This window comes from Marmota monax, unplaced genomic scaffold, assembly GCF_021218885.2.
Source record: "Marmota monax isolate L192 unplaced genomic scaffold, Marmota_monax_Labrador192_F-V1.1 WCK01_AAM20220418_F8-fsc00066, whole genome shotgun sequence".
Lineage (NCBI taxonomy): Eukaryota > Metazoa > Chordata > Mammalia > Rodentia > Sciuridae > Marmota > Marmota monax.
Window position 1 is genome coordinate 8,396,018 of NW_026692805.1, and position 19,501 is coordinate 8,415,518.

At 37.5% G+C, this 19,501-nt stretch overlaps 1 protein-coding gene across 3 annotated transcripts in view; it reads left to right on the top strand.

The window, feature by feature from the left end:
• Positions 1–19,501, top strand: part of Ccny (cyclin Y) — a 227,133-nt gene that overhangs the window by 141,706 nt on the left and 65,926 nt on the right. For all 3 annotated transcript variants that reach the window (XM_058580610.1, XM_046448330.2, XM_058580611.1), the window contains exon 2: positions 12,117–12,191. In XM_058580610.1, the coding sequence (XP_058436593.1) occupies positions 12,117–12,191 (75 nt within the window). The remainder of the gene's footprint in view (positions 1–12,116; positions 12,192–19,501) is intronic.

The window sequence follows — 19,501 nt, forward strand, 5'->3', positions numbered from 1 at the left end:
AGGTAATCTTTTTTGATGACTGATGGAAACAGTGATCATCTTGGGACCTAACTGTGCAGAAAGAGTAGGAGGGAGGTTTTGAGTCTCCTCTTTAGGCCCTGCTGCACTTTTCTGTTTTCATTTTACTGATTTTCAAGACTACCAGGGATAGGTAATAATTCTCACTTTGCCTAGTCGTCATTTTATTACCTGAATTTTTTTATGAGACTGTAAGTACACTTGGTTCTGGTTTAAAATCTGAGATAAGCAACTGTAAATCAATATTATTGTGACATGTGTGGAAAGGACAGAAGAAAAACATGTTGCCTGGCATAGGAGAATACTGCTAAATTACTCTTTGGTGGTGGCGGGGAGTGGGGTGGGGTGGGGGGGTGGGGGGGTTGGGGGTGGGGGGGTGGTATGGGGATTGAACTCAGGGGAACTTGACCACTGAGCCGCATCCCTAGCCCTGTTTTATATTTTATTTAGAGACAGGATCTGACTGAGTTGCTTAATGCCTCACTTTTGTGAGACTGGCTTTGAACTTGCAATCCTTCTGCCTCAGCCTCCTGAGCTCCTGGGATTACAGGCATGCACCCACTGTGCCTGGCTACACTATTTTAATAAGCATGTTGTTCACTTTCAAATTTTGAATACAGGAATAGTGTTGTACTTTGAGCTCAGCAGAGATATGGACTGCAAGCAATATGACCAAATACTCTGTTATCTTAAAGCTTGGCAGTAGGCCCTGAGAACACTCATCCTGTTAATATTTTAATTTGATTGTGTCTTACTTAAATAGAAGTAAGACACAATCAAATTAAAATATCATAATCATAAAGAAATAATGGTTCGGAACTCTGCTTCTTAAGATTAGATTGAAGTCAACTCAAGGGATTCCATGACATTCCTTAAAATTGCCTGTCTCTGGGCTGGGGATGTGGCTCAAGCGGTAGCGCGCTTTTCTGGCATGCGCGGGGCTCTGGGTTCGATCTTCAGCACCACATAAAAATAAAGATGTTGTGTCCACCAAAAAACCTGAAAAATAAATATTAAAAAAATTTTTTTCTCTCTCTTTCTTTCTTTCTCTCTCTCTCTTTCTCTCCTCTCTCTCGCTCTCTCTTTTTTTTTTTTTTAAAATTGCCTCTCTCTAAAGAAGTGATGCCTTAGAGCCTGGTTTGTGGATCTAAGATGCCATCATAGTGAACAACCTTAACTTTAATGCTATATAATTAATTCAAAGTTAAAAACAAATTGTGTAATGAAGATTGAAATGGACTTTAACATACGTGTGTTTTATTCCTCTAGCACTGAGCTATAATGCTTTTTAATACCCTTTTTAATAGCTGTTAATTATTGGGCATATATTACATGGTAGACACTCTACTACATATTGCTTTATATAAATGACTTCTAATCTTTGCAGTATTCTTCTGTTAGTTGTTATGAGGCCACTTTATAAATAAGGAAAATGAGACCCAGAGTAGTATCACAATTTACTTTAATTCAAACCTAGGTCTTTTACACTTTATAATGTGATATTTCTATTCACCATTTGAGCTTCTCCTTGAAGGTAATCCAGTGCAGACTACTGTCAGCTTTCTGAATGTGGGTTTATAGAGTTTATAGTTCTTCTTAAGGATTTTATTCTTTTTAAAAATTTTCTTCACTGGTGCTCTACACTTTCAATCTATGTATCTATGTATTAATCTGTGTTCTTATTAGTTATACATGTTAGTAGAATGTGTTTTGACATTATACATATATGGAGTATAACTTTTTTTTCAGGAGTATAACTTCTTATTTTTCTGGTAGTACATGATGAAGAATTACATTGATCTTGTAATCATATATGCACATAGGAAAGTAATTTCTGATTCATTCTTCTGTGTTTCCTATTCCCATCCTCATTTTTCATTTCCCTTTCTAACCCAATGAACTTCCATTCTCTGCCCATCCCATTCCCCCACTCCCTTTTGTGTTTTCATCCCCATAGCAGAGAGATCATTCAGCCTTTGGGTTTTTGGGAATGACTCACTTCGTTTAACAAGATACTCTCCATCCATTTGTTGGCAAATGCCATAATTTCATTTTTTTATGGCTGAGTAACATTCCATTGGGTATATATACATTTCCTTTATCCACTCATCTGTTGAAGGGCACATAGATTGGTTCCATTGCTTAGCTATTGTGAATTGAGCTGCTGTAAACATGGATGTGGTTGCATCACTATACTATGCTGATTTTAAGTCCTTTGGGTATATAACAAGGAGTGGGATAACCGGGTCAAATGGTGGTTCCATTCCAAGTTTTCTGAAGAATCTCCATACTGCTTTCCAGAGTGACTGCACCAATTTGCAGTGCCACCAGCAATGTATGAGAATACTTTTCCCCCCATATTCTTGCCAACATTTATTGTTACTTGTATTCTTGATAAGTGCCATTCTGACTGGAGTGAGATGGAATCTCAGTGTAGTTTTGATTTGCATTTCTCTACTTGTTAGAGATGTTGAACATTTTTTCATATATTTGTTGACTGATTGTATTTCTTCTTATGTGAAGTGTCTGTTCAGTTCCTTTGTCCATTTATTGATTGGGTTATTTGTTTTCTTATGCATCTTCATTTTAGAAGGATGCTCTAATAGGGCAGGGACTTGACCTAGTTTGTTCACTTCTGTATTCTCAGCACCTGGAATCCAGCAGTTTTCTGGCACCTGGAGATGTTCAGTGACTATTTGTTGAATAAATGAATAAGTGAATGAAAATCATGGCATGTTGGCCTTGATGGTATACTCATGTTATCTAATCAAATACTGATTTATGCCATCGCAATGCAATTGCAAAGGTTAATATGTGATAGAAATGTGATGCATTTTGAAGTCAGTTAAAGTTGTCTATTATGATATTAGCCCTTTGAAAATAAAAAAATGTGTTCTTATGACCATGCATAGGAAAGGATTATGAATAGGAAAGAGGAGACTAGTTCCCTAAAATAGTCTTTTAATAGCAGCAGAATTGAACACAATACTTAGCATATAGCAGGCACTTGATACATATTTTGATACATATTTATTTTGTTTAACTGAATTCAGCTGAATGGCCTTGACAGGAATTTTTTTTTTTTTAAAGCAATATTCAGGCTGTGGCTGTGGCTGTGGCTCAGTGGTAGAGTGCTTGCCTAGCACATGGGTTTGATCTTTTATTTTTATAAATAAAGGTATAAAAAATAAAAATTTTTTATATCTATTTATAAAAATAAATAAAGATATAAAACATTTTAAAAAATATTCATTTTTGACCCTTTCTGAGTCCATTGTTTTGTTTCAGCTCTTTAATTTTAAGCATACTGCTCTCTGTCTCACAGGATTTGGACAGATAGTTCATTCTTTGTTATTCTCTGTCAGGTCCTGTGCTCTAATGTGTTATGTACTTTATCTTATCTACCTGACCAAAGTGGCGAGTTCATGTAGGATAAACCATGTCTCATAATTTTCTTCTCTGGATAAGTTAGCATGTGAGGTTCTTGAAGAGGAGCAGGTAGGAAAATTAGAGCTCTCTGTGCTCTGGGAAGGCAGGTTGAGGGTTAGATCTGGGGCAGTGTGAAGTTCCTGGGGAGGGTGTGTTGCAAAGAAGAGGGATATTTTGTTTTATGTTGGATGGAGGGAGGATTATGTGGACCATTAGTGTTCAAATTTTTACTTTGTAAATAGGTTGTATGCCATTAGAACTGACTTTAGCAAAGTGATTAGCATCCTTTAGCTATGAAGTTAATTTCATGTATAATCTCTGATTTGAAACTCAATATTCCATGAATTTCTTCCTTTTAATTCTTGTCATTTGGAAACATCATCTAGCTTGAGCCGAAAATATCACGCTCTCTCAAATGTGTTCCAATTCATACATATTTTGGGTACCATTTTTTTTTTTCTGGACTCTGCAGTGGTGGGGAGGGGAGTAGCAGGTTTGTCTTGATTAACTTGAGAGTGTTACAACAGGTTTATTTTGCTTGGCTTGTGAGGATGCTGTTTTTTCCCATTTTTAGTTCTCTGAAAAGTTGGAATTCCCATGCCAAAGAATATATTGTAATAACTGTATCTCTTCAAGATCTGGGGTTTCTCTCTTAAAGTTTCTTTTCTTTTTCTTTTTTTTTTTTTTGTACTGGGGATTGAACTCCTGGCACTTGACCACTGAACAACCCAGCCCTGTTTTGTATTTTATTTAGAGACTGGGTCTCATGGAGTTGCTTAGTGCCTTGCTTTTGCTGAGGCTGGCGTTGAACTTGTCTCAACCTCCCAAGCTGCTGGGATTTTACAGGCATGCGCCACTGCAACCAGCTGTTCTCTTAAATGTGAATCTTAAGAACGACCCAGCAGTTCTGCATACAAGTACTCTGCCTTTCTGGATATTTACCTGTGCTTGATAAGTCATATTATTATATTATAACTATCAAGATTATTATTATGGTTAGACCTCTTTATTAGTATTTTTTTTTATTCCTGTAATGAAATATAGTGATATTCAAGACAGGTCACTTTATAAAGAAAAGAGGTTTATTTTGGCCCAAGTTTTGGTTCAAAGTCAAGGGTCACATCTGGTAATGACTTTGGGGGGGGGGGCAGAAACAGAAAACATGCATGCATATGTGTGTCTTTCTGTTTTTTCTCTCCCTCTTGCTGCTAGGATTTAATCATGGAGCTCCCTTCTAATGGCTTTATCTAATACTTATTACCTCTTAAAGGCCCTTTAAACATAGTTAGATTAAATTTTTTGCCTTTTTGATACATCACAATAAAGATTAAACTTAAACAGGAAGACTTGGGGGATATACACAAACCACATCCAGTCCATAGCACCCTCCTTCACATTACAGGTTCTCAAAGTAAGTCAGTTCCTCAGACTGACTTCTGTACAAAAGTAGCCTATTGACTTGTACTTGGCACTGTATTTCATTTCTTTGCTCTTTTATGGAAAATAAATCTGGGTTAGGCTTAGAGAAAATGCAAACTAGCTATTATGGTGTAGATCTGAAATGTTCCCCCAAAAGCTCATCTGTTAGGTAATAAAGGAGTGTTTAGAGGTGAAATGATTGGATGGGAGGGCTGAAACTTTATCAGTCCATCAATTGGTTAATCCACTGATAGATGCATGGACTGCTGAGAGGCGGGACCCATATGGAGGAAGTAGGTTCTGAAATTTAAATTTCAGGGAGATCTTGAGGAATATTGGGGGTGTGCCCTGGAAGAGTCTGTTTTCTCCCTGACTCCTTCTCATTCCCTGCTTCCTGGCTGCTATGAGCTGAGCAACTTTCCTCTGCCACATACTTCTGCCATGATATTCTGCCTCACCTTGGCTCAAGAGCAGTAGCATTGATTGGCTGTGGACTGAGATGCCTCTGTGACACATGAGCCCAAATAAACTTTTCCTCTTCTAAGTTGTTTTTGTCAGGTATTTTCACCATAAAGATGAAAAGCTGACCCATTACCATGAATGTTTTTTATTAGCAATGTACAGGAAGTTCCAAGCATCTGAACATGCTTTGAAATAAAAACTAGTGATAACCTCAGAAGCTCCCCTCAGCATTTTGTGCCATGGTGTTCAGAAGCAGAGAATTCCTAGAGATATCCCCCCCACCCCCCGCCCCCTACCCCGGGGAAACCTCCTGGTTCTGAAATTTAAATTTCAGGGAGATCTTGAGGAATATTGTGTGTTATATGAATTCAGCTTTAGGGGCCTCTGTTATTCCCTCTGCCTCAATCTTTGCCTCACCCCTGATGCAGGCTTCAGTCCTTATAGGTCAGCCAGGATCCCAGGTAAGGCGTGGTCTAGCAGGGATGGCAGGAGAGCTCTGGACCAAGTTCTTTTACCACCCAGGTGGACAGTTAATTCTTTGCAGCCCCACTTCCCTCATCACAGCAGACCCTGATCTCATTTTCTCTGAAGTTAGCATGACTTGTTCTTCATCACAGAATAGGGTCAATACAATGCTTATCCTCATCAGGAAACCACTTGTACCACTGTGAGCATTATGGTCAGACCTAGAAGTATGACATGGCACAATTGTGTATACAATTGGTATACACATCTCTTGGGGAAAGTGTAAAGTGAAATTCCTGCTGCATGGTTTGCCCATAGGAGAAAAAGCAGGCTTCTTGTTGTTTTGTTTGTTTGCCCTTTGGGCCCATTAAAGCAGGAATAATGAAGACACACAGTGGCAGTTGTTAGAGGATAAAGGCACCTCCCTCAGAGGTTCCTCCTGTTCAGAGTTCCAATAGCAAGTACACAGTGTTGGTGGGAAGACTCATCCTAGTGGCAGTGCATAAGTCTCCACTAATTTCAGGAAAGTGTCCTACAGCCACAGCCAGGAGAGCTCTGGGCATCTCCTGTGAACACTAGCTTGAGCTGGAGAAGCAGACCACCATCTAAGAGGATAGAAGACGTTCAAATCAGTTTTCATAAGTTGCCATAAAATAAATTTTTCAAACTTCAAAAGCGTAAATATCAAACCAACAAGAGTGTGCTGAATGTTGAAACTTAAAAAACACAGATAAGCAAAACCAAAAACAAATAAAAAAAAAACCCTCAAGGAATATTGGTGTATATTCTTTTGTATATGTTTTATGTGCCTATGCATATACCTCAAGGTGGTATCACACTGCTTTCCTCACCTAATGACACATGGCTTTCCATGGCAATAAAATATGATTTTTTTTGTATGATTTTTTTAAATGGTGGTTTAGCATTTCACCATGTAGCTTTTTCACTGCTGAAACCAAAAGACTTGACAAGACCAATTTTATAGGAGGAAAAGTTTATTTGGGGGCTCACAGTTTTAGACGTCTCAGTCCATATATTGCAGACTCCATTCCTCATGGCCTAAAGTGAGGCAGGACACCATGGTAGAAGAGTGCGATGGAGGAAAGCAGTTGGAAGCATGGCACCAGGAAACAGAGAGAGAGGGAGAGAGACAGAGACAGAGCGTGAGTGAGTGCAAATGCATGAGCGAACTCTGCTCAATAAGACCAAGATATACACCTTAGGGCCCTCCCCCAGTGACCCATTTTCTCCAACCACATTCTGCCTTCCTGCAGTTACCACTCAGTTAATCCTCTATCTGAATTAAGCTTTCTTGCATTGTGTCACACATGAGCTTTTGGGGGACACCTCATATCTAAATCATAACATTGATATATTATTATTCACTATAACAAATGCCCTATTGTTGGAAGCCCTCTCTTGAATCTATGACATTCCCATTCTTAGCAATCTTGGGGGCTTGTGTGCATTGTGGTAAAGAATTTTAATCTCCAAGACATTTTAGGATTTAGAAGCAGGATCTCATTCTGAAACAAATGGCAGTATTGTATAGTTTTGGCTCCAAACAGGGAAGCTTTATGTGCTTTGTAAAGTGTTCTAAAAACCCCATCTGATAGCTTTTAATATTAACATGTGGATCTTAAAGAAAACTAAGATTGATGAGTAGACATTGGGTGTTAAGCAACAAAGTAAAGCTTTGCAATGAAATTGAAGTTCCCATCAAAAGCCTACCTACAGAAAAGCCCAGGACCAGATGGATTCTCAGCTGAGTTCTACCAGATCTTTAAAGAAGAACTAACACGAAATCTCCTCAAATTATTCCATGAAATAGAAAAGGAGGGAACCCTTCCAAACCCATCTATGAAGCTAGTATCATGCTGATATCAAAACCAGACAAATACACATCAAGGAAAGAAAGCTTCAGACCAGTATCCCTGATGAACATAGATGCTAAAATTCTTAATAAAATTAGTGGCAAAATGCACGAAAAACTTATTGAAAAGGTAGTGCACCATGATCAAATGGCGATCATGACAGGGATGCAAGGTTGGTTTGACCTCTGGAAATCAATTTATGTAATACATCACATCAATAGACTTAAAGACAAGAATCATGTGATTATCTCAATAGGTGTAGAAAAAGGATTTGACAAAATACAGCATCTATTTGTGTTCAAAACACCAGAAAAACTAGCAATAGTAGGAACATACCTCACGTCATTCTAAAAGGAGAAAAATTGAAAGCATTCCCTCTAAAAACTGGAACAAGACAAGGATGTTCCCCTTCTCCACTTCTATTCAACAGAGTCTTTGAAACCCTAGCCAGATAAATTAGGCAAAATAAGGAAATAAAAGGGATATGAATAGGAAAAGAAGAGCCCTACTTGATGATGACATGATTCTATATTTAGAAGACCCAGAAAACTTCTAGAACTCATAAATGAATTCAGCAAAGTAGCAGGATACAAAATTAACTCCCATAAATCAGTTGCATTCCTGTACACTAATGATGAGTCAACTGAAAAAGAAATGAGGAACGCTCTTCATAATGGCCTCAAAAGAGTAATTTTATTGGGGATCAATCTAACAAAAGAGGTGGAAGACCTCTACAATGAAAGCTACAGGACACTAAAGAAAGAAATTAATGAAAAGATTGCCCGTGTTCTGGGATAGGCAGAATTAATATGGTCAAAATGGCCGTACTAACAAAAACACTATACAGATTTAATGCAATTCCTATTAAAATTCCAGTGATGTTCTTCATAGGCAGTGGCTCAGTGGTAGAGCACTCACCTCACATGCGTAAGGCCCTGGGTTTGATCCTCAGCACCACATATGAATAAATAAATAAGTAAAATGGAGATGTTGTGTCCATCTACAACTAAAAAAAAAAAAAAAAAAGAAATAGAAAAAGCAGTCATAATATTCATTTGTAAAAATAAGAGGCCTAGAATATCCAAAGCAATCTTTAGCAAGAAAGGTGAAGCAGGAGGCATCACAATATCAAATCTTAAATCATACTATAGAGCTATCGTAACAAAAACAGCATGGTATTGGCATCAAAACAGACATGAAGATCAGTGGTCCAGAATAGAAGACACAGAAACAAATCCACATAAATACAGTTATCTCACACTAGACAAAGATACCATAACCATTCATTGGAGAAAAGAATAGCCCCTTCAAGAAATGGTGCTGAGAAAACTGGAAATCCCTGTGTAGCAGAATGAAATTGATCCTCTATCTCTCACCCTACATAAAACTCACTGAAAGTGGATCAAGGACTTAGACATTAGACCAGAGACTGTGTGCCCACTAGAAGAAAATGTAGGCCCAACTTTCCATCATGTAAGCTTATGAACTGACTTCCTCAACAAGACTCCTAAAGTGCAAGAAGTAAAATCAAGAAAATCTTTGCTACCTGCACCTAAGATAGAGCATTAATCTTCAGGATATACAAAGAACTCAAAAAACTTAACATCAACAAAACAAAACAAATAACCCAATCAATAAATGGACAAAGTAACTGAACAGACACTTCTCAGAAGAAGAAATATGATCATCAACAAATATATGAAAAAATGTTCAACATTTCTAACAAGTAGAGAAATGCAAGTCAAAATTACATTGAGATTGAGATTCCATTTCACTCCAGAATGGTAATTATCAAGAATAAAAGCAACAATGAATGTTGGTGAGGATGTAGGCAAAAAGGTACACTTAGACATTGCTGGTGGAACTGCAAATTGGTGCAGCCTCCCTGGAAAGCAGTATGGAGATTCTTCAGAAAACTTGGAATGGAACCACCATTTGACCCAGTTATCCTGCTCCTTGATATATACCCAAAGGACTTAAAATCAGCATAGTATAGTGATGCAGCCACATCTATGTTTACAGCAGCTCAATTCATAATAGTTAAGCTAAGCAATGGATCCAATCTAGGTACCCTTTAACACATGAGTAGATAAAGAAAATACTGTATATATACACAATGGAATGCTACTCAGCCATAAAGAAGAATGAAATTATGCCATTTGCCAGTAAATGGGTGGAACTGGAGACTATCATGCTAAGTGAAATAAGCCAGTCCCAAAAAAACAAAGGCCGAATTTTCTCTCTCATATGTGGATGATGACACACAGAGGGGTGGAGAGAAGGAAGAATAGAAGTACTTTGGATTAGACAAAGGGGAATGAAGGGAAGGGAGGGTGGATGGGAATAGGAAAGACAGTAGAATGGACTGACATAGCTTTTCTATGTTCATATATAATACATGACCAGGAAAACTTCACATCATGTACAATCACAAGAATGGGATCCTAATTTGAATAAGTTATACTTCATGTATGTATGTCAAAATACATTCTACTGTCTTGTGTATCTAAAAAGAACAAATTAAAAAAGGGGGGGGGATAAAAACACAAAACGAGGCTTTGTGGTGTTGATACTATTTGAGGTCAGGGTTGTTATTGTCACCCCAGGAACATGTAGGCACTATGTACTCGGTCTCTTTGAGTTGATGCTTTTTCCGAGGGGATTATGTGTTAAGGTTTCTGCACCCATGTGTGTTTAGAATTACATATTGCACTCATTTTTATATATAGAGGTCCTCAAACAATTAACACCTTTGTCTATAAAAAACAAACAAACATGATCCTAATTGAGCAGGAAACACTCACACAAAGAATCATTTTCACCAGGAATTTTCTGGCCTAACTTCATCAAATTTAAATTAAAGGGTTTGAAATTTTGTTTCTCTTTGCCATCTTTTTCCACCAAAATCCATCAGTGCCTTTAACTGTGAAACTCTGGTATAAGTTTAATGTTTATGTGATACCTGAAGGACCAGATAACTGATGTACCATGTGTTTAAGAGTCAGTGGGTGTTTTTAAAATCAAGTTCCAGTGAAAAATTAGAAAGTACAGTTCAGAATGAGATCGGCTATGTGAGAACACTATGTCATGTCAGGGGTTTGCTGAGGATAAGTGATGCAGTGTTGCTTTTGGTGTCCACCTGACCACCCTTGTTTTTCCTTCCTTTTATCTTTAACTTAATTAGCTATTTAAGTTAAGCATATGCACCATCTGTTTTTATTGGTGGTGTTTAGTTTTTTTTAATTTATTGAAATAATTTAACCCCATATAGTTTTCATTCTGATGATATAAGCTGCTTTGAAGATGATTCTGACATTTCACTGTTTTGTTTTGTTTTGTTTGAGAGAGAGGAGAGAGAGAGAGAATTTTTAAATATTTATTTTTCAGTTTTTGGTGGACACAACATCTTTATTTTATTTTTATGTGGTGCTGAGGATCGAACCCAGCACCCCGCACATGCCAGGCGAGTGCATTACCGCTTGAGCCACATCCCCAGCTCTCAGTAATTTTTTTTAAAAAATGTTTTCTTTTTCCTTCCCTAACTTAATTCTCTTGGTATGCTTAACAAATCTTTTCCTTTAGAATCAGATTGAGCTTCTTGTTGCTATTGCTTATGTTTTTTGTGTTCAACTGAATATTCTTCTATAGAGTGATTCTAAGTCGACAAGCCCTTGACCTTTGGAGATTGTTCTAATTCAGGGACTGCTGCAAAACCAAGTGCCTGGGAGTGGGAAGAAAGGAAAGTAAGGAGTGCTGCTGAGTGTCAGGAAGGGGAAGAGGACTAGGGCCTGAGGATTTGATCTTACCAAGTGATCTGATTTCTTCAGAGAAGCTGGAAATAGGGATTTTTCTCTCTTGTGGTGTGTTTGATATCTTTTGATTTTTATATGTTGACCTGAATTGTTTTTCCAAATTGTGGATCAAAGAGAACACATGTGTGGCCCAGATTAGGCCCACAAATGGCCAATATGCAGTGTTTACCTTAAGGGGTAAGTTTTGCCTTTCAAAATATTTTTAACCAAGCAGAGTGTGTGGGTCTGATTGAGCCTAACCAGTTGAGATATCCTATTTTAATCACCTTTGATAAGGAAATACCTCTTAATAGTGGAGTTCAGACAAACCTTTTGCAGTGTATAACTCACTATAATTGCAGATGATAACTGGTACTTCTGTTTTGTGGTCTCTTGGGTGTAGAACACACTCTTAAAAAGAAAATAGATTGAGGCTAATATATCTCCAGCCTAATGTCTAATTTTTATGGTAGGACTTGTTCATATTTCTAAATAGTGTTTTTTTTTTTTTTGAATCAAAGGAATCTATTAACAATAAGTAGATTTCAGAATCTTCAATATGTATTAGCAATTAAGGTTGAAAAAAATTAAAAACTAATCTTGGCTCTCCCTAGTTATCAGATGGTTATTCACTCAATTTGTTTTTCTTTCTTTAAAGATTTGAACATGGAATTCAATCCTTCAGATCATCCTCGGGCCAGCACAATATTCCTCAGTAAATCTCAGACAGACGGTATGTTACTAATTTATTTGTTTCTTTAAACAAAAAAAGCCCATGTTTATAGTTAGCCTAAATCTTGATTTTTCCATTTTCAATGTAAAATAGAATACCTTTTAGTGACCCGGAAGTATATTGTTAATGGTGATTCCTTTTCATTTTTCTTCTTTTGTAATGAGTTGTTTTTAGAATTTGCCATTTGAAATAACTCTTAATTTTGCCAGTTAGCTGGATTATCTCTATATACATTCTGGAATTTGTACTCTGAGTTAGAAATTTACCTTTAAGAACTGATACTTGCATCAGTTCTCAAAATATTACACAGGTTTGTTACATTGGACAGTGTATAAAAGAAAGCAAATATAAATCTTAAGTAAAAGCACCCCTCTCTCTCTTGTGTTGCTTAGGTGCTGAATTGTACCTCTATACTAGATGCAGATGTTTTCTTTTTTGCTAAGCTTTTAATCAGCTTGTTCTTAAAGAGTCTAGGATCTTTGTGGTTTATCCTAGATGTATGTGGGATTTTTCCTAGGAGTTATTCATTCTTTTAGCCTCTGGCTTGTGTCACTGTTCCTGGTCCTTGGCTACAAAGGGGAAATAAGATAACATTTATAGTACAGTGGTCGTAAATCTTGGTAGGATGCCTATAGAAAAGTATGGCATGTGATTTTATATTATAATAGGATATTATTTTATGATCTAGAAGTGCTATAGGTTCTATACTTGACTTTTTTGGCAAATTGCTAAGTTCTAATTTAGAGAAGATCCTGAAGTGACTAGAAAGTAGCCAAGCATGTTTAAAACAGTAAGCTCATAACAAATTGATAACTCCTTAACAATGATTAGGTTAACAGTTTTGGCAAGGCATGATGTTGATGTGATCCTGGTTATCTGTAATTAAGCATGAAAAACTTTGGTGTAGTTATGAAACATAAATGTTTTCAAAAGTAAAAGTAGATTAGTATAGGCATCAAATACTTGTGAAGGCAGTTTTGAATGTATTGGATTACATAAAACTCACATTTTCCCCTCATGAAATGGGAGGCCATTGGGAGGGGTAGAATATTATAAGGGAAGGAAAATGACAGTGAGGATGACAGTTTGGGACAATGAAAAATGAAGGATAGAAGAATTCAGTGTATATACTAGCATCATTCAAAAAATGTTCTAACAGGATTGCATGAAATTATATCAGGGCCTCTAGGTGGTTGACACATATCTTGATTGCTACAACAGAAGAAGGATTGCTCCAGAAATAGCTTAGGGACATACTCCTTCCTCTTCCTCTTCTGGAACACCAGGCATTAATTGCTTTAACCCCTTGGTTTATCGCTTTAGTTTCTTAGATGCTAGATCTTTTCCATTCAGTGTGGAAATATGCTGTGAACATGCATGTTACAGGTGAAAAGAAAAATGACCAGTACTCTTACCTCTTGTAGTTCTCCTCTATTCCTGTTCAGTGACACTTCTGTACCTCTGTATCACGCCTGCTTTTCCTTTCCATTCACTTTCCTGCTGAGGTTTCCCCCCAGCCTCAGTTCTGTGGAGTAAGGTTACTGGAGGACATTTTCCATCCTGCGGCTGTTGACCACTTTGGTGGCACTTTCCACCACCCACTTATCCAAGCTTCTTAAAACTTCTCTTTTTACTTCCTGTCTTTTTTTTTTTTTTTTTTGGTGGTACTAGGTATTGAGCGCAGGGGTGTTCAACCATTGTACTACATTTATTCTCAGTAATTTTTACTTTTTATTTTGAGATAAACTTAGTGAAATCCTAAGTTGTTGAGCTTTCTTCAAACTTACTATCCTCCGGCCTCAGCCTCCCAAGTCACTGGGATTATAGGTGTGCACACCTTGCTCTGCTTGGCCTCCCATCTTCAGCCAGGCCAATTTGCTAAGAATAAGTCCATCTAATAAATAATTGCTTTATCCACAATTAAAAGAAATAGATTGGGGCTGGGGATGTGACTTAGTGGTAGAGCATATGCCTGGTATGTTCAAGGCCCTGGGTTTGATCTCTAGCACTGGGGGAAAAAAGAAGAGAAACTGGTCTTTAAAATACAAAACTTTGGTAACTGAATTTTTTGATGAAACGATTGTCAGAGAATTGACTATTTGGTGAATTGGCTTTTGGCAAATTGGTTCCAAGAAATCGTCCCTTTCTGTAAGTTCTTTCTTAGACATCATTCTAAGAAATAAGCTTCTCTTCCTCTATTCATCCCTTTAATTCTGATATTTCCCAGGGTTCTTTTGTCCACTCTCATATCTTTGTGGTCTTTTCACAGTTCATTGTAACTTTTATTTTAGTTTTAACGTCCAACCAGATTTTTCTTTGCAGTGTTCAAAACCCATGTATCCAGCTGCCTCTGGACATCTTTACAATTGAAGGTTACAGGTTCCTCTAACTCAATATGTCCCAAAAGGAACTTAGGAACTCAGTTAACTTCCTCCCTTTCCTACCGTGCCTTGGTCCCTAAGCCAGGGAAGGCTTTGCATTTTCCTAGACTCTGCCTGCTTCTCCTGGAGCTGACTTTGCACTGCACACGCATCTTCCTAGCTCCACTTTCAGTGACACCATGCTGGCAGGAATTATACCACAGAAATTGGGAAATGCTACAAATCAGGGCATTCTTTTTAAAAACATTTTCCAGCACACCATGGCATGTAGGTTATCTAAGGTATATTGAGTTTTTACCAAGCAGTAAGAACATAGCCCTTGAATCTGATTGACTTTCTTATTCCCTTTGCTGCCCTCTTAGGTTGGGCTCAAAATGTCCTCCCTTGGATTACTGCAGCAGCCCCCTAGGTTGGTCTCCTCAGCTTTGACCTTATCCCTCTCCAGACCTAGGTCTGTGTCGCTATTAAGTGAAAGGACGTCGTATAAATCAAATAAGATTATGTCACTTTTTTAGTCAGTTTTTTAAGTGTTTTTTAGTTGTCAATGGATTTATTAATTATTTATATGCAGTGCTGGGAATTGAACCAGGGCCTCACACATGCCAGGCAAGCGCTCTACCACTGAGCCACGACTCCAGCCTTCTTTACTTAGTTTTTAGAATAACTCCCTGTTGTTGTCTTAGAACTAGTTGCAGAACCTTCAGTCTAGGGTATGACGCCCTCCATGGTCCGGCCTCTGCCTTCCTTCCCTGTCTGCCTTTTCTCTTCTTTTTGTGCCTCTGTGCTCTTGCAGTTTCTCAGATATGACACTTGCTTTCTGCCCTGAGTTCCGCTCTGTCTTTCACATGGCTCATTTCTTCTGCCTTCAGGGCTCATTTCTGCCATCACTTCCTTGATGAAGGTTCCCTTGACCCCTCAGGCTGGGTTAAATAGGCCTTTGATGAGCGCCTGCAGCAGCCTGTGAACCCTTGCTTTATAGTCAGAACCAAATTGGGATATTTAGTGTTACTGCCTTGTCTGTGCCACCCACTAACTTCTAGAGGGCCAGGAACAGTGTTCCCTGTGCTTCCCTAGTGCTTGTGGATGTGCCAGCCCAACTGGTTCAAAGAAGGAAAAATGACAGTGCCAGTAAACATTTTTGATTTGATTGTTGTAGTTCTTCACTTGGATAAATTCTCATTTCCATTGCATGACACTTCACACTTCTAAGAGGGCTAGAGCACTTCACAGTTGTGGGTCCTACCCACCTACCCACCCTATTTTTGTTGTAATTGGAAGAAATATTGTAATTTGAGACAGCAAGGCCCACACCACTATTAGATTATTTTCTTTTGAACCTGGAATTTCTCTTTCCTTCGGGTTCATGTACTACTTCAGTGGTTTAGTCTTGAGTTTGGGGGCTGGAGGCCATTGTTGCGGTGATGACAGTTATGTTAGGACAGCTACTTCTTCAGATCACAGCCTGTAGCTCTCTGTTTTTTTCAGCTTGCTCTCCTCTGCAGTCCTCTCAACCTCTTTCTTTCTCCAGTGCTTGATGGACAGACAAGCTCTGTGGGCCACATGCTTCACCTACCACCTATTCATTAGTCTGATTTAGATGGTACCTGCAATAAATAGTTTCTTGATTGTTAATTTCCTTTTCTGTCTAGATATCAAAGAGGTTTAGGCTGGACTTTGAAACTTTTTCTCATTCTTCAAAAAGATACTGGAAACTCCAGCAAGACTGAATGATAATAGAGTGCTTGCTAATTAGACCCTTCCAGCTTGAAGTTAGGGGTATTTTATCCAAAGCTGGAGTGACTGCCCTCTCTGTCATTTCTTTGCACAAATGAGTTGTGCAATGACAACTCATTTGTGCAAAGAGCCATTCAACCAAGAAGGGACCAAGGGTTTCTCATAGGGTGGAAAAAATTGCCAGAGGGAAGAGAGAAATTAGTTTGCTTGGCCTGCCTTGCCTTTTCATGGGATCACTTTTGCTTGCGGGGAAGAATTACATGCATTTTCTGTTGTCTGCTCCTTTTCTAGACCTATTTTAATTTATTGTGTTCAAAGATATGAGAACTTATGCTTAAGTAGGAGAAAAGAGCCGATTTATATCATGTTTCTTTTCATTAGTATGTTTTTTAGAACCCTTTGCCTTAAAAAAGAAGTTGGACAGGGGCTGGGGTTGCGGCTCAGTGGTAGAGTGCTCGCCTAGCATGCACGAGGCACTGGGTTCGATCCTCAGCACCATATAAATGTAAAATAAAGATATTGTGTCCACCTAAAATTTAAGAATAAATACTAAAAAAAAGAAGTCGGACAAAAATAAAATCGTGTTTGCGCATTGAGAATTCTGTGTTTCTCAAAAATCCTTAGATATAATTAAAGAATAAAAACTGTCTTTGAAAAAATTAAAAAAAAAAAAAAAAAACACTGTCTTTGAGTGGCTTAAAGCTGAAGTAGAAACAAAAAAATTCAGAAATAAAAATATGAACCATGTTTTTATTTGCAAATCTTTTCAGAAATACTAAAATTGAAGTAATGTTTTATGGCCCTTTCTGTGTGGGATGTGTCTGCTCCTGGGCATAGTTGAACTTTACATAGAAAGAGGACCGACCTTTTTGTCTTCCTTTTATCTGGCATTTAGGAGCCTGTGTGTCCTGTCTCGGGGTTCATTCCCATGAGCTTCTTGCCTTTCTCTCACCTACAGATTCCCAGCTGTCATTATTACCTTCATGCACACTGGGTGTTGGGGTGCCCTGTTCCAGTTCCTGGTCTAGCACTCTGTGTGTCTCCTCTGGAGCTTGTCAGGCTCCATAGGGAAGAATTCTGCAGTCAGATGTTGAAGCATTCATAGGAATCAAAGGTCTTATATGAGTGATTTTCATTTTTTCCCCTTTGCTACATACCATTGAAAATAATTTTGAGAAACCATGAACGTCCTCAAACATTTTTGTTTTGATATTAAAAATTTTCATCCTATCAAGGGATATACTTTCTGATGATTATAAATACTGATATTTTAAAATAAAAATACCCTTCATTAAAAATGAGTTTCAAAAGAATTTTAATTACTACAGTCATTTCAAAATATATGAACATGCTCTTCTTTAGCAGTAGGAAATTTTCATATCATTCCATTTTCATTTTGAATATTATATTTTCATTCTTTTTTCCACAGAATTTTATCCTAATAATAGTATGTTTTGATTTCTGAAAGTCATTTCTCATACTGTCATACTTCTCATATAAAAATATAGTTAAATTTAATCTAATCTTTTATTCCTGACACTTATAAGGCTTAGAATGTTAAAAGATGTATTATTATGGTTATCACTACTCAGTTGATCAGAAGACAAACATTAACATTTTAATGAGTATTAAAACTGAAAGTGTATTTTTTTTAAGAAAAAATTTCTTATTTATTTATTTATTAGTTGTAGATGGACACAATGCCTTTATTTATTTATTCGGTGCTGAGGATTGAACTCAGTGCCTCACATGCATGTGGCAGGCACTCTGTCACTGAGCCACAATCCCAGTCCACGAATAAACATTTCTTGTTAAGAAGCTTCTGTGGTTGAATATTATTTATTTCTAGGATCAGGCAGTATTCACCATCAAAGCCTTTGTTTTTAGAAGTGCGGAGGAACTTTATGCACATACATAAACAGGAATAGAAGGACTTTTGTTATAGTAATATCACTGAATTATTTTATACCATGTGGTTTGTATGTCAGAGATCTCTAAAATAATTCCTAATAATTAGCTACAATTCAGTCTTGTTCTCCTTCAATTTTATTGACAGTAAAGAATTGGAATCCACTTGATTTGATTTGTGAAAGTTATAGGAGCTACTCACTTTAACATTTTCTGTAGTACCCCCCCCCCCAAAAAAAAAAAAAAAAAGCGTTACCAGATGAAACAAAATGACTTTAAATTTTACCTCCTACTACTCTTTTAATTTTGTTGTACTTGGCATAACCTGATATACTCAGGAGCTCTGGGAAAATAAATCTGATTCATTTTAGAAGATGTCCCCTGAGTCCTCTGCCTCCATTAAGTCTGCATACCTCTCTGTTGTAGTGGTGTTCATCATATTGCATGGCTTTCTCACCCCTTTATGTTATGTGGGGAGAATATCATAATACATGATACAAAGAATTAGTATATTTATATTTTAATGAAATAATGTATAACCAATGAAAGTGCTAACACACTAATAGAATGGACATATTTCTTGGTGTGTTTACATACGATTGCATCCATTTGCACGAGTGCACATAACATCTGTATAAATATACACAAGTAAAAGAATTGAAAGATACATACCAAATTTCAACTAGTGAACCTCTGGGTTGTTGGATCATATTTTTTTCTTTATGTATCTGTGTATTTTCCAAGTTTTAATTTCATTTGTAATTATATTTTCTTCCTTTTACTGCTCAGTATGATCCAAATTTTCTATATATGCATGCATTTTTTAAATAATCAAATAGTTTTAAAAGAATCCCACTTAATTGAAGTTTCTATGCTTCTGAAGAAATCCCTTGGCCCTGGCATTTCTCCATGGGAAACAGAAAATGTCTTAAGGTTGGTTGGCACTTGTTCTGTGAGTAGCTTCTCCCGTGTCCAGCATCTGCCTCCTGTTCCGTTTCCTGGAGTTTTTCCTCTCTGTGACTGGATCTGCGCTAGACACTGAATTTTTTCCTTTTGTTTTCCTTGTTGTTTCATCTGCCCTGCTATTTAGATTTCCATTTGAATGTACAGAATGTCCTGTTCCTCAGTGCTGAGCTTAGAAATAAACACGTCCCTTTGGCAGTTCTGAGATCTCTTCCTGAAGTGAAGGAGGTATGCCTCATGGGAATGACCTCATCAGGATGCCTTGCTCAGGGAAGTGTGGGTTGCTCTCCTCCCATAGTGTATTTTGTGTCCTGCTCATTGTGT